Source organism: Anabrus simplex, chromosome 14, assembly GCF_040414725.1.
Source record: "Anabrus simplex isolate iqAnaSimp1 chromosome 14, ASM4041472v1, whole genome shotgun sequence".
Lineage (NCBI taxonomy): Eukaryota > Metazoa > Arthropoda > Insecta > Orthoptera > Tettigoniidae > Anabrus > Anabrus simplex.
In genome coordinates, this window is record NC_090278.1 from 61378254 (window position 1) to 61393334 (window position 15081).

Sequence of the window (15081 nt, forward strand, 5' to 3'; positions counted from 1 at the left end):
CCTGCGGAAGAGGAAAGGATCCATTTATTGATAGAGAGTGTTGAAAAGGAAAAAAGTGAAAGAATAACTACATTTTTGAAAGACAGAGACAAAGCGGTAGCATGTCTATTGGAAGAAGTTGATGAGGTAGCAGAAGATACTTCCAGACAGCAGCCACAAAGTGTTGATGAAGGTGAAACTATTACAAGTTGTCCATTTCATGACCGTATCGATGTTTAATCAAGAAGTAAGTATAAATAACCACCTAATCGATACTTTATTAATGCCTCAGGCAAATGGAATAAAATTGAAACTTACAGGACATGTTTCGACCACTTAGTGGTCCTCTTCAGCTGTATAAATAAAGAACTGGAAAGAAAAACATTATGACAATAAGCACAAATAAAAGTTCTTTGGAGACTCCTTTGATAAAAATGGAGGTCATAAGAATAGGTCATCTTGCCTCTCGTTCTTGTTTGGAAAAGATGTTTATTCTGCGCTGTCTAGAGGGTCTGACTTTGAGCGCGACCTGGTGAAGTAACGATGTGATACAGTTTGACAGTTCATGGAAAGCTCTGGAGAGAAGGGAAGTAGAGTTTTATCGTCATCTAAAATAACATGTGAGGGAGGAGGGAGATTGGGCTGTGCTTCTGCGATGTCGTGTTTGATTATATCTCTTGTTCGTCTAGTCTGTTTCATGTCATATTCTAAGTATTTGCTAATATTCTCATATGACATGAAACAGACTAGACGAACAAGAGATATAATCAAACACGACATCGCAGAAGCACAGCCCAATCTCCCTCCTCCCTCACATGTTATTTTAGATGACGATAAAACTCTACTTCCCTTCTCTCCAGAGCTTTCCATGAACTGTCAAACTGTATCACATCGTTACTTCACCAGGTCGCGCTCAAAGTCAGACCCTCTAGACAGCGCAGAATAAACATCTTTTCCAAACAAGAACGAGAGGCAAGATGACCTATTCTGATGAACTCCATTTTTATCAAAGGAGTCTCCAAAGAACTTTTATTTGTGCTTATTGTCATAATGTTTTTCTTTCCAGTTCTTTATTTATACAGCTGAAGAGGACCACTAAGTGGTCGAAACATGTCCTGTAAGTTTTAATTTTATTCATTTTGCCTGAGGCATTAATAAAGTATCGATTAGGTGGTTATACTTACTTCTTGAAGGTGAAACTGACAATCTTCAGGTTAGTGACCATGATACAAATAGTGAGCTATCTGGTGATGACGGATGCGGTGCTGGTGTTTCTGAAGTGAATTTGACAGACAAGGACGGTAAGACAGAATGGTGTACGGACACAACATTCGCAAGGACTGGTCGTGGACCAGGTCATAATATTGTAACACGCCTTTCAGGGCCTAAAGGTTTAGCCAGGAATGTTAAAACTCCAATTCAAACCTGTGAGCTATTTTTTCCAGACGATATTGTACAAGAGATTGTCGACTATACCAATATTTGGTTAAAACAATGACAATAATTCTTCAGTGTGTTCACATAAAGAAAATAGTGCAAAACTGAACTTGGATATGAACTCAAATATACGTAAAATAATGTATAACTCTCTCATATACATGTTTTTCACAAAGGTGGTAGTTATGCTGTAAAATTAGAAGTTTTTATCATTTGAAATACAAATATTTCTGAAAAAAACGTGTTTTAATTTATGATTACTCATGCCAGAAATATTACAGTGACAATGGATGAAGGGGAGGATAAATATATATCTAGTTCAAACAGCTTCCATTTTACAAACCAGACAAAATAAATAGAACGGAAAGTTATTTTTCAAAGCCTTCAAAATTTATTTGTGAATCAACTCAATTTTCAACAAGTTTTTATTTTTCTAATGCGGTCATTGAGTACGTAAACCTGTTTTAAATATTATCTAAATAAACGTAAACTTACTTTCAACAGTATTAAACTTCAACATTTTTATTAGATTCCAAGGCCGTACAATAAATTATGAAAATAATCGCTGCGGTCTAAAAGACCGCGCGCGCCCGAGAGTGTTCGTCGGAAGAGCGCGCCCGATTGAGGGTTAACTAATTTAATGCAACCAGTTACGTGGTAGTATAATACATGACACCATAGAAACTGTAGCCTTTAACTCCAGTATTCTATGCTTGGAATGGGTTGAGTGAGTACCGGTTAACTTTTTTCCAGAAAAAAAGTGCTGTGCTTAAATAAGATACAGCATTTTGCAGATGATGTTATACTTCATAGAGTAGCAAATAAATGTTATGAGATGGATGGCAGGTGATGGTATGATGGTTAAAGATGTGAAAAGTCAGGTAGTATGTTTCACAAAGAGGAGAAGTCCTTTCAATTTTAATTACTGTGTTACGTGCCGGCCTCGTGGAAGTCCCTTTCGGTACTTCCAGGAAGGTGCTAATGACTCGGTCGACTGGCGGATCTCCCAGCTGGCTTGTGGGGTGGGGCCAGACTTTCCGTGTATTGTTCTCATCGGCTGGCTTACCTGTGAGTTTCTTGGAGATTCAACGGGAATATTCTGCCTCTAACCACCTCGTGAATGCTCTGGTTCCCATCACCCGAGCTATAAAAAGGGAGGCTAGCCGCGGACAGTCGGTCAGTGTTGGTGCCGGACTTGGAGTCAGTGTTGAGCTCCGTGGTGGAGTCGGTGTGAGATTCAGTGTGTTGAGGTTCGGTGACTGGGCTGGGGGCGACAGAGGTGTTGGACGACGAGCTGTGGTTGTTTGTATCAGAGTGTTCAGAGAGTGGCTGGACTGAAGATGCGTGGAATGGAAGACTGTGTACTATCTGAAAGAGTACCGCGTATTTGTGTATTTCTGTGGACTGATGATCGCCGCGGTCAGCGAGGGAAGCCGCTATTATGAGTGTGAGGGTAAATGGACCTGTGTTAATATTTGCTGTTGTGAGTTGTTGAATACTGTTGAGCTGTTTAGTTGTTCACTGCATGTGACTGTGTGAATTACTGGCCTGTCTCTGGAGTCGAACCAAGGAATAGTCATCCTGTGTTGTATAGCCCGTAGCCCTGTTTTCAAATCCAGCTGCTGTGTGAGGTGACTGGACTTGGGGAAGTGAAAGTAAGGATTAGTGTCCCCAGATAATAGCAAGGGTCAGACTGCCTACTGAGCCATAAGGAAGAGAGACTTGTAAATAGACAGCAATTGGGAAGAGTGGTCATTCATGGTTAATTAGCACTGTGAGAGTACATTTATTGGGTCATCCTGGATATAAATTAGTGTAATGGAACAGACAGAGTTTTATTCTTAGGAGAAATTTCAAATTATCACACCAGGCAAATGCTGGGGCTATACCTTAATTAAGGCCACGGTCTCTTCCTTCCTACTCCTAGTCATATCCTATCCCATCATCGCCATAAGACCTATCTATGCCGGTGCAACATAAAGCAAATTGTAAAAAACAAAAAGAAACAAATGAGAAGATGGGGGCATAAGAGGTTCTCCTCTTCAACAAGCTTCAGGAATTATTATTATTATTATTATTATTATTATTATTATTATTATTATTATTATTATTATTATTATTATTATTATTATTATTATTATTATTATCCCAGTGGCAATGATCACTTACAGTGGTGTGATAATAAAGTAAAGTTAAAATATAATTACCCAACAACAAGAGTACAACAAGCAATACCATGGCAAGAAAATATACAAGAATTACTACTAGATTTCACATTCTAAATCCAGCATCATCAGATAGAAATTCACACACAACTTAAGTATTTCCAGTGCTTAACACTATGGCTTACAATACTGTAGGTAGAGCTTACTACTAGCTTAAATTTACAACACCCTCTTTTATACAAATTCACACGTACCTTAAGAATTCAGATGCATTAATACTACAGTTTACAGTTTGGATTCATGAAGAGGATGCTAGCAAACATTACTGCAAGGAGGGAATTTAAAAGGAAGGTGGAAGGAAGAGACCTATGGCAAAACCAAGAAAGAAGTGCTGCAGAGAGGTCATGATCAGGACAGCATAGAGGTGCCTTATACTCCATACCGAGTCAACTGGAGGTGATTCAAGATAATGAAGAAAATCCACAGCCTGTTTCCAGTCATTCAACCAGGTCAGGAACGGAGGATAGAAATTGTGCCGGCTGCCGAAGCCTGTCGCTCTCCTCTGTGGCAATGATTAATGAATGACAGATGAAATTATACTGGAGAGTGATGCAGGAATGAAAGATGACAGGGAAAACCAGAGTACCCAGAGAAAAACCTGTCCTGCCTCCGCTTTGTCCAGCACAAATCTTACATGGAATAACTGGGATTTGAACCACGGAACCCAATGGTGTGAGGCCGACGCGTTGCCACCTGAGCCATGGAGGCTCTGTGATTCAAGATGATGGTGAATATGAAGTGGATTAAACCTTCTTACCTTTTGTAATTGTTGACAGACACAGTAGTATAGCACTGGCAGCCCCAGATCCTTGTCCAAAGGTCTTCACGAGCAGAGGATTACCTCCAAAGTACTTGATGTAGTCTCGAACCCAATCCAGGGCTAACACCATGTCAAACATTCCTGCATTACCGGGTAATTCTCGCATAGCAGCACTCAAAAAACCTGCAAGGAAAAGATGCATGATTAAAAAGATATACAGTATGTACATTTCTCCGCTACAGAGAAAAGCATAGAACAATAGGTATGTTTTGGGGCTTACAAGACGAGAGTGAGTACAGATTCTCTTACGACATGCCGGGGGAACTCTCCACTCACGGGAGATGAAGAGTTCCGGTAAATCGAAAGAAGTATGTAGCAACATGACCTATGTCCAACAATATGGCAGCTGATCCACCAGACAACATTCCCATGTCATGTTACAAGATAGCCTCACCTATAAAGATCTACTTCAACATCATCTTCATTTCCCATTTCCAGCTTCCTGGGTCAGGTTGTAAATCAAGGACCTCCATCGCTGCCTGTCTCTTCACCACTCTTCTCCTTTTTAAAGTACATCTTCTGGTTTTCCTCCCCTCTTCTCTATGCACTCCCATACTGAATCGACCTTCCTCGTGGTCTCTTTCCTGTTAACTTCTCTGAAAAAGCTTATTTTTGGCACTCTCTTTTCTCCCATTCTCATCACATGGCCATACCACTTTAGATCTGTTGTTTCTATCCTGTCTTGAAGTTTCAAGTTTGCTGACCTTTTCCTTATCTCTTCATTTCTAATTCTATCCTTCTTGCCCTTGATACCTCTTAGGAATTTCATCTCCGCTGCCTGTATTCTACTCTCCTCTCATTTTGTTGTAGTCTACGATCCAGCTGCGTAGATTAGTATGGGTTCATACTAAGTTGAATATAATAAAGTACTTTCTTACATTTCTGTGGGACATCTTGGTTCCACAAAATACCCCTTACACTCTGGTAGAAGCTGTTTGCTTGTTGTATTCTTTTCCCAATTTCCTTGTTTATCTTTCCATCTTCTGTGATCACACTTCCCAAGTACTTGGAACTTTTAACCACTTCCAGAATTTTACTATTCAGTTTTATCTTTCTTCTTCCTTCCTTCCTCCCTTTGCCATCACTTACTTATAAGCTATAAATTTCATTTTTGTTCTGTATTGAAGTACAATTATAAGAAATAAATTGACAAGAGGGTCCACATTTTTAATGCAATATATCAAGTAAATAAGTAAGGGGTCTGCTCAAGGCTTAATGTCATGTTCTGACAGGCAAACCATCCTTTTTTTTTTGCTAGTGGCTTCACGTCGCACCGACACAGATAGTTCTTATGGCAACAATGGGATAGGAAAGACCTAGGAGTTGGAAAGAAGTGGCCGTGGTCTTAATTAAGGTACAGCCCCATTTAACTGATGTGAAAAGGGGAAACCATGGAAAATCATCTTCAGGGCTGCCGACAGTGGGATTCAAACCCACTATCTCCCGGATGCAAGTTCACAGCCACGCACCCCTAACCGCACGGCCAACTCGCCCGGTGGGAAAACCATCAGCAGCATCATATACCCTCACTCCATATGAACAAATGGAGAGAGTTGGAAGTGAATCTAGGCTTTTGACATGCAATCTAGTGACTTCCTGTTGTCTTTATGCCCTGAAATTTTACATTCTTCAAATAATTGGTAAAATATGTAATGTTAATAAGAAAATGAAAATCCACAGTCATTCGACCAGGTCAGGAATGGAATGAATGAAGCCCCTACCTAGTGGCGAGGAAATGTACCGGCTGCCGAAGCCTGTCGCACTCCTCTGGGGCAATGATAAATGACTGACAGATGAAATGAAATGTTAGTGGAGAGTGTTTTTGACATGAAAGATGACAGGGAAAACCGGAGTACCCAGAGAAAAACGTGTCTCGCCTCCACTTTGTCCAGCACAAATCTCACATGGAATGACCGGGATTTGAACCAAGGTATCCAATGGTGAGAGGCCGGCGCGCTGCTGCCTGAGCCACGGAGGCTCCAATACAATAAGGATATAGAAAAATATGTAAAATGAAACACAGGTATAACCATATCAGAACCACAATTCTTCGACACTTCATTTACCATACCAATATAGTTGGTCCGGGGCAAAACACTGGCAACCAGGAATAAGTTAGCTGGAAAATGTATAATGTCCAATAACGGACCAACTATATTGGTATTATAAATTTACCCATTCGGGACAAATATTTCAGGTTCCGTATGGGAATCAGCATCTTTATCAACTTAATTTTCAGTTGTCCACAAGTAAAAGAATGGAATAAATGTAATTACATAAGAATCCAGGCCCTAATTATGATGTTCCCTTCCTACAAATAACAGCTTGAGATTTACTCCGCTTACCAAGAGAGCCTAGCCTGTACTGTATGGTAACCACTACCAGATTCTTGCTGACAAGTGGCCCCACTCCGTATTGATTGGCTGAACCTCGACGAAACCCTCCTCCATGGATCCAAACCAGGACAGGAAGACCTTCGCCATCTCCAGGGAGCTGCAAAACAAATTGGGAAGAATGATTAATTTACTTTAACTACTTAGTTCATGAATCAGAAACTAAATCAGTATAATGCCTAAATCAAAAAAATTGTTCCTAAATGTTTTTAACATTATGCAATCGATGAAATGAAATGATTTCCTTCTAGGAACCTTATTTTTTTATATAGACCAAAGGCAGGCATGTATATTAGTGGAGGCACATGCTTCCCCTAGCGCACTGTCACTGCATTGTCCTACATAGGAGGCTTGCATTGGTGTCTCAACGGCGCACTAGTGCCGGCGTCTTGGAAAGGTGTAGCATTTCAACTGATGAGCCCACTGCTACACTGGGGCAAAACGCTGGTAATTTCACGATTGAAAATGCCTAAAGGCTTTGATGAGCTTAAATGTTTTGTGACATAAGTTTGGCCGAAAACAAGCCAGGCTGATGTGAAGGAGAAGATAAACTGGCTTCAAACTCTATTCTTGGCAGCATGTACACATCTTGGTTCAGAATTTAGTTCATAGATGGCCATCCTGATGCTTCCACGGATTTTATAAAATAATTTTACCATGAACATTACAACCCGTTTTGTCATATTTTTATAAAATTAGTTGTACAATAAATTTTACGAAACATTTTACTGTGAGCAATGGGCATACGAAAATGAGGAATTTTAACAAATCTACAGCTGTCTCTCATCACAATTTCATAATTTTCATTTTTTCAATTTCATTTTATTGCACCTATGTAAGTTTATACTTGTTTCAATGTAAATTCATTAGAACAGTGCAATGAAATTTTTTATAATCACTGGCATATGCAGAATTCTGTTAAGGGGTCATTATTGAATTGTTTATACAATTGACATTATTGGTATTTTAAATTGTATGTATCATTATTATGCTATGTATACAGAGCATCCCGGGAGGAAAGGGGCATACACAAGAGGTGACAGTATTGGTTCTTCTAAAGTGAGAACATTATATGAACATATGTTTTATTTTCAGTAGTTTCCGAGATACAGACCGTATTGTGGCCATGGTAGCCAAGCCGGTTGCCATGGTGACGTTTCTTGATAAAATTGTATGTTTAACGTAGCTGGCTTAGCAGAAAGTATTGTATTTCATAGTTTGTGGACTTCGTTTGTTGCAGTGGTACAGTATCTCAGTCTAATTTATCTTGGAGCTTGTGTCGGATGTGATGCTGCATGGCCACCAAGGTCACATTGCTAGATTATTGCTTCTGGGGTTGGTTAAACAACGAAGTCTACAGGGTAAAGTGCAAACAAGGGAGGACTTGCTTGCTCGCATTTTAAATGCTTGTGCGCGCATTAAAGAAGAGAGACATCAGCTCCAATTAGCAACACAGCATCTGTCTAAAAGAGCTGAAAAGTGCATTGAACTTGGTGGGGGTATTTTTGAGAATAATTTTAACCGGAAATAGACAATTACACAATAATTACACTTAAGTTGCAAAGGGAAACTGACAATTACATAATACGGTCTGTATCTTGGAAACTACTGAAAATAAAACATATGTTTACGATGTCACTGCCAGGATAAAACCTCCTATGTGAAATATTTTAGCTTAGAACTTTGGCCGTAAGGTTCTGTCCTCTAAGGAGCATTGTCGTTTGAATATTGTCAAGGCATTCTCGCTCTTCATAAAGTATGTGCTACGGGTCAGTATATCTCCAAATATATTATCACATAGGAGATTTGCCCCGGCAACGATGATATAATGTTTTCACTTCAGAACGACCAATACTATCACCTCGTAATGTATGGTCCCTTCGTCCTGGGACACCCCGTATTCAGTGCTTCTGTACGGTGCTGAAACATGGACTCTGAAATGTAACACCATTAAGAGAATATATGAGTAAAGAAGTGGAATCAGAGATAAGGCATTTTGCAGATGATGTTATTCTGCACAGAGTAATAAATAAGTTAGAAGATTGTGAGCAACTGCAAAATGACTTTGATAATGTTGTGACATGGACAGTAGGCAAAGAATGGTATGATGATAAACGGGGTTAAAAGTCAGGCTGTGAGTTTCACAAACAGAAAATGTCCTCTCAATTTTAATTACTGCGTTGATGGGGTGTGAGTTCCTTACGGATATCACTGTAAGTATCTAGGTGTTAATACCGTATAAGGAAAGATCTTCATTGGGGTAATCACAGAAATGGGATAGAAAATAAAGGGTACAGATCTCTGTACATGGTTATGAGGGTGTTTAGGGTCATAGTAAAGATGTAAAGGAGAGGGCATATAAGTCTCTTGTAAGACCCTAACTAGAGTATGGTTCCAGTGTATGGGACCCTCACCAGGATTACTTGATTCAAGAACTAGACAAAATCCAAAGAAAAGCAGCTCGATTTGTTTGGGGTGATTTCCAACAAAAGAGTAGTGTTACAAAAATGTTGCAAAGTTTGGGCTGGGAAGACTTGGGAGAAAGAAGATGAGCTGCTTGTCTAAGTGGTATGTTCTGAACTGTGAATGGAGAGATGGCATGGAATGATATTAGTAGATGAATAAGTTTGAGTGGTATCTTTAAAAGTAGGAAAGATCACAATATGAAAATAAAGTTAGAATTCAAGACGACAAACTGGGGCAAATATTGGTTTATAGGAAGGGGAGTTAGGGATTGGAACAACTTACCAAGGGAGATGTTCAATAAATATCCAATTTCTTTGAAATCATTTACGAAAAAGATAGGAAAACAACAGATAGGGAATCTGCCACCTGGATGACTGCCCTAAATGCTGATCAGTATTGATTGATTTATCAAATAAATGTCTTTGAGAAGTGGGTGTTCCGAAGGATGTTATGGATCTCGTGGACTGACCACGTCTCCAATGGTGTTGTACTCAGACGTATGAGGAGAGAACGAATGTTGATGTGTACAATCAAGGAAAAAAAAAAGTCAGCCTACCTTTGGGCATAGTATGAGGAATGAAAAGTACATCCTACTTAAATTGACTATGCAGGGTAAAATTGATAGTCAAAGGAAACACTCTTGGATGAGGAACTTATGGGATTGGACAGGACTAGATTCTAGTAGACTGATGAGGACAGACTTTGCTGCGATTGTGGCCAACCTTCAGTAATGGAGAAGGCACTCAAGAAGAAGAACTATTATTATTATTTTCATTTTTGTCACAATGTTGTGCCCAGCTAACTTACAACCTGTGACAATAAAGTTTGGTGAATGAAGTCAGAACGGTCGATCCGGCAACACTGGTGACAAACAACGCTGCACCTGTGTAGCAGCAGCTTTTGACCACCTGCTCCCAACGTTGTTCAGTTTAGCATTTGTGTGTGCTGTGTAAGACTTGCTTGACACAGTGTGTGTTTAGTGCATTGGTTCTGAACTGCAAACAGGAACATGAACAACCAAAAATCAATGTACAGTTTTGTTTTAAGCTTGGCAAGGAACGCATGCAATGCTGGTACGTGTTTATCAAGCACTGTCCTTGAAGTGTGTGTACGAGTGGTTTTCCCCGTTTTTGAGGAGGCCGGGAAAGTGTTTCTGACAACCCTCTTAGCGGAAGACCGGCGACTGCCGCCAGTGACAAAAACACCGAGAAGGTGAGGGTATTAATCATGAACGATCGGCGATTAACTGTGCGCATGATAGCGGATGAACTATGAATCCGTGTGACAAATGGTTACCCAGAAGTTAGGGAAGAGGAAAACGTGTTCTCGTCTTGTGCCACATCACTTAACTGACGATCAGAAGCAGGAACATTTAGAGGCTTCACAGGATTTTGTCAAAACGGCGGATGTGACACCAAATTTCTTGAACTGTATTGTTACTGAGGATGAAACCTGGTGTCTCAGGTATGACCATGAAACAAAACGGCAAAGCATGGAATTTTCATGCACATTTTTATTTTTTTTAAATTTTCTATTCCACCTTTTCAATACAATTGATTGTGTGTTGTTAGAAGTTCACATTGCTACAACACTACATTAAAAGGGACATGTTTCGCTTGGTTTCAAGCAACCTCAGCCTTTGTAATTTATCTCAAGGTTAAGACCTCTCATTGTTTATTTGCTTATAATTAATTTGTACTTAATTATGATTCTAAAGACTAAGTGGTAAAATATGTAAACATAGGCATTTGTGAACACAATGGACAGTTTAACAATTTAAATGACAGTGCTAAAATTGGGATATTCGTTGATACTAATAACATTGACGCCCAAAACACAGTAATATCTTCACAATAACGCTATTTAGCTAAAATTCTCAAGTTCTTTGTTTTTAAAAACAATTGTTACTTAATTTATTGTATTAAAATTTGAGTCGTAAATTCTGTTAAAACTCAGTAGTGTCTAAAGCTTAAAATCTTAACTGCATTGGAAATATTCTGCTTCATGTGTTGATTTGAGGCATGCTTCTGTAATCTATTAGTTGTAGATGGTGAAATGCCACTATTGGTTGTTTTCTCGAACTAGTCTCGATTTGATGAGCAGATTTTACATTTGAAGTAGTTTGTTTTTATGAGAGCTTATTCAAAATGGACGTCAATCCAAGAATCTTGAGGTGTTGATATGTTTTGTTTTTACAATATTTAAATGTGGTGCGTCCCTTTGACTGCTACTACAATGCCTCGTGGTACTTGTTACATTACGGTAACTGCTTGCTTTTGTGTTTCTACACAGAACTTGAGAATTTTAGCCAAATCTTGTTATTGTGAAGATATTACTGTGTTTTGGACATCAATGTTATTAGTATCAACGAATATCCCAATTTTAGCACTGTCATTTAAATTGTTAAACTATCCATTGTGTTCATAAATGCCTATGTTTACGTATTTTACCACTTAGTCTTTAGAATCATAATTAAGTACAAATTAGTTATAAGCAAATTAACAATGACAGGTCTTAACCTTGAGATAAATTACAAAGGCTGAGGTTGCTTGAAACCAAGCGAAACATGTCCCTTTTAATGTAGTATTGTAGCAATGTGAACTTCTAACACAGAATCAATTGTATTGAAAAGGTGGAATAGAAAAATATAAATTTGTATGCAAATTATAGCAAATTTCAATACTGGTCTAAACATGAGATTAGTTACATGTAATAAAGCATGGAATGGCGTTCTCCGGGATCCCCTCGTCGGGAAAAGGTCAGAGCCGAAAAGTCAAGCATCAAAATGATGCTCATTACCTTTTTCGATAGTCAAGCCATTATCCACAAGGAATTTCTACCTGAGGGAATGACGTTGAATGCTGCACGGTACATTGAAATTTTGACTCGTTTCATGAAACATCTACTCAGAGTACGACCCCAGTACGTTCAACAAGGTTCATGGTTTTTTGTCCATGACAATGCTCGCTCCACACACAGCCAATATCGTCAAACAGTTCATGGCAAAATAAGGGGTGGTGCAACTTGAACATCTCCCATACTCGCCAGATCTCAATCCTCCAGTCTTCTTCCTATTCCCATGACTCAAACTCAGTATTCCTGACAACCAACGAAACGTGATGAGGCTTTTGAACACCATCCCAAAGGAAGCCTTCTTGCAATGTTTCCAGGACATGTATCGCCGGTCTCAGCAGTGCATAGTTATGGGAGGGGAGTATTTCGAAGGACAGTAATGTCACTGTCGTGCATTGTTCATCTATGTTGATAGTACAGGACTATTCACCAAACTTTATTGTCACAGGTTGTATTTAGCAGATGAATTTGGTTTCTTCTCTTCCCAGCATGTCTTCATCCTCTCGCTGTGCCTTTTTTCTTCCGTCCATGCAGTGGTGCTTCTCATCTTGGGTTTTTCAGCAAAATGGCGATTGTTCCCCAACATTCTAAAACTAGGCGTGTCCCATTTAATTTCACCAGTTATGCTTACTTCTTGAAGATAGCCCACCTGATGGCCATGAATGTTAAGGCATGAAGTCTGTATGGCCTGACTCCGTGGTTAGTCGGTTTGAGTCCCATTGGTCAAAAAAAAAAAGTTTCACCATCAGAATTGTTCAGCAGGGTAGGAGAGGTGGTGGTATACAATTTCTAATCACTAGATTATGTGCCAAAAGCTGGGATTCAATTCCAAACCTCTCCGCAGTGTTGGTATGGAGTTAGTGCATACGACACTGTTGATGGTGATTTGTCCGTCGGATGGGGATGTTAAGACACCTTGGTACTATTCGATAGAAGTAGGCTATCTGCCAGCTCCGGGTTTCATCCTCTCCCTTCCTACTGTCATATCACGTCATTTATTTCATCACATTAACTCCTCTGATGAGATTGATGTCAGGAAGGGCATCCGGCTGTAGAAGTCCGCTACGAAAAATTTATCTCATTTCATACTCGACTCAACAGAGGAACAGGAGAACGGTTGGACATGCAAACATGCTAATTTCTTGAAGGTATTATTATTATTATTATTATTATTATTATTATTATTATTATTATTATTATTATTATTTATTCACTGGGGCCATCAAGGACCACGTTAAGTCTCATTACATCTGGCAGTGAACTTTGCCTTCTTTTGAACCCAGAATTCCCGCATTCTTTCTAAGTGGGCCTGCTCGTGTTTTCTCTGTCCAAGGTACACCGTTGTGTTCTTTTTTGTTGTTCGTCTCGGTTTAGCCTGTATGTCACTATCTTCTTTCGGAAAAGTCCTCTGTCAGAGGCATTTACTGGTTTGATCTGTAACACCTGAAGGTCTTCTAATCCAAGGCTTTGAGGTTTTAGGTTTAGAATCAAATAGGTGAAAGATCAGTTTGGTCAGCCTGTTTCCGTTCATTCGTTTGAGGTGACCGTAGAATCGCGTCCATCTTTTGCGGATCGTGGCTGTAATTTTCTTTATTTTGTTATACACTTCCTTATTGGATCTTCTTTGGTGGATGCCATTCTTGTAGTTGGATCCCATGTTTCTCCTAATTATTCTGCGCTCCGTTTTCTCCAGTTCTTCGAGGTGTCCATTATTATTATTGTCCAGCTTCTTGGCTGAATGGTCAGCATAGTGCCCTTCAGTTCAGAGGGCCCCAGGTTCGATTCCCAGCCAGGTCGGAGATTAATGGTTAATTCCCTTGGCTTGGGGACTGGGTGCTTGTGCTGTCCCCAACATCCCTCCAACTCACACACCACACATAACACTATCCTCCACCACAATAACACACAGTTACCTACACATGGCAGATGCCACCCACCCTCATCGGAGGGTCTGCCTTACAAGGGCTGCACCAGGCTAGAAATAGCACACAAAATTCTTCTTCTTCTCTTCATATTATTATTATGTCTTTTCTTTTAGATGTTTACGGCTAATAGAGACCAAAATAAGCAACATTCACACATTTTTAAAAGCTTTATTTGCAGCCCAGTATCGTTGCATTCTCTCTCTGGTAGTCTATCTCCTTTCCGCTGTCCACCCACTGTTCTGCTGTCAGATGCATTTACCGGTTTGATCTGTAGCACCTGAAGGTCTTCTTTGGTGTTTCAAAACCAAGACTTCAAGGTTTTAGGTTTAGAATCAAATAGGTGAAAGATCAGTTTGGTCAGCCAGTTTCTGTTCATTCGTTTGAGGTGACCGAAAGCTTCACGGAAGCCCTTGAAGTTATTGATCGCATGTTGGTACTTGGTTCCGTTAACAGTGTCTTCACAATTTACTCCAACTTTTTTCAGATCCTTCCTAACCTCCCTGAATTACTTATCACATGTATTAGGTCTACTGTCGAGTCCGGTAAAGATGTTCCTAGTCAACCGCCTGTCTTCCATTCTAAATAGTTGGCCATAGAACACGAGTCGTCGCTTCTTGATGGATTCTATCAGTTGTTCAGTTTTCTGATATACCTCCTCTCATCTTCGGAACCTGTATTTTCCAGTCATGATCTTTGGGCCCATTATCTTTCAAAGGATCTTCCTCTCACATTTCTCAGCTTATCTCAGACCAGCCTTTCCAGTAATTCGGAGGCATTCACTCCCATAGAGACATTAACCCCATGGGACTACAGCCCTTGAAGAGCCTTGGCCTAGCAAGTGATCGCTGCTCAGCCCGAAGGCCTGCAGATTGTGAGGCGTCGTGTGGTCAGAATGATGAATCCTCCTGGCCGTTATTCTTGGCTTTCTAGACCACATTTGGAGTTTACCCACCAAAATTCATTAAAACTCAGCCATAGACATC

The 15081-nt window shown here is 39.8% G+C and overlaps 1 protein-coding gene across 1 annotated transcript in view; it reads right to left on the reverse strand.

The window, feature by feature from the left end:
- Positions 1-15081, reverse strand: part of LOC136885333 (pyrethroid hydrolase Ces2a) — a 349005-nt gene that overhangs the window by 291962 nt on the left and 41962 nt on the right. Inside the window, exons 3-4 of the mRNA XM_067157845.2 lie at positions 6807-6954; positions 4399-4584 (exon numbers count right to left, since the gene is read on the reverse strand). Of these exons, the coding sequence (XP_067013946.2) occupies positions 4399-4584; positions 6807-6954 (334 nt within the window). The remainder of the gene's footprint in view (positions 1-4398; positions 4585-6806; positions 6955-15081) is intronic.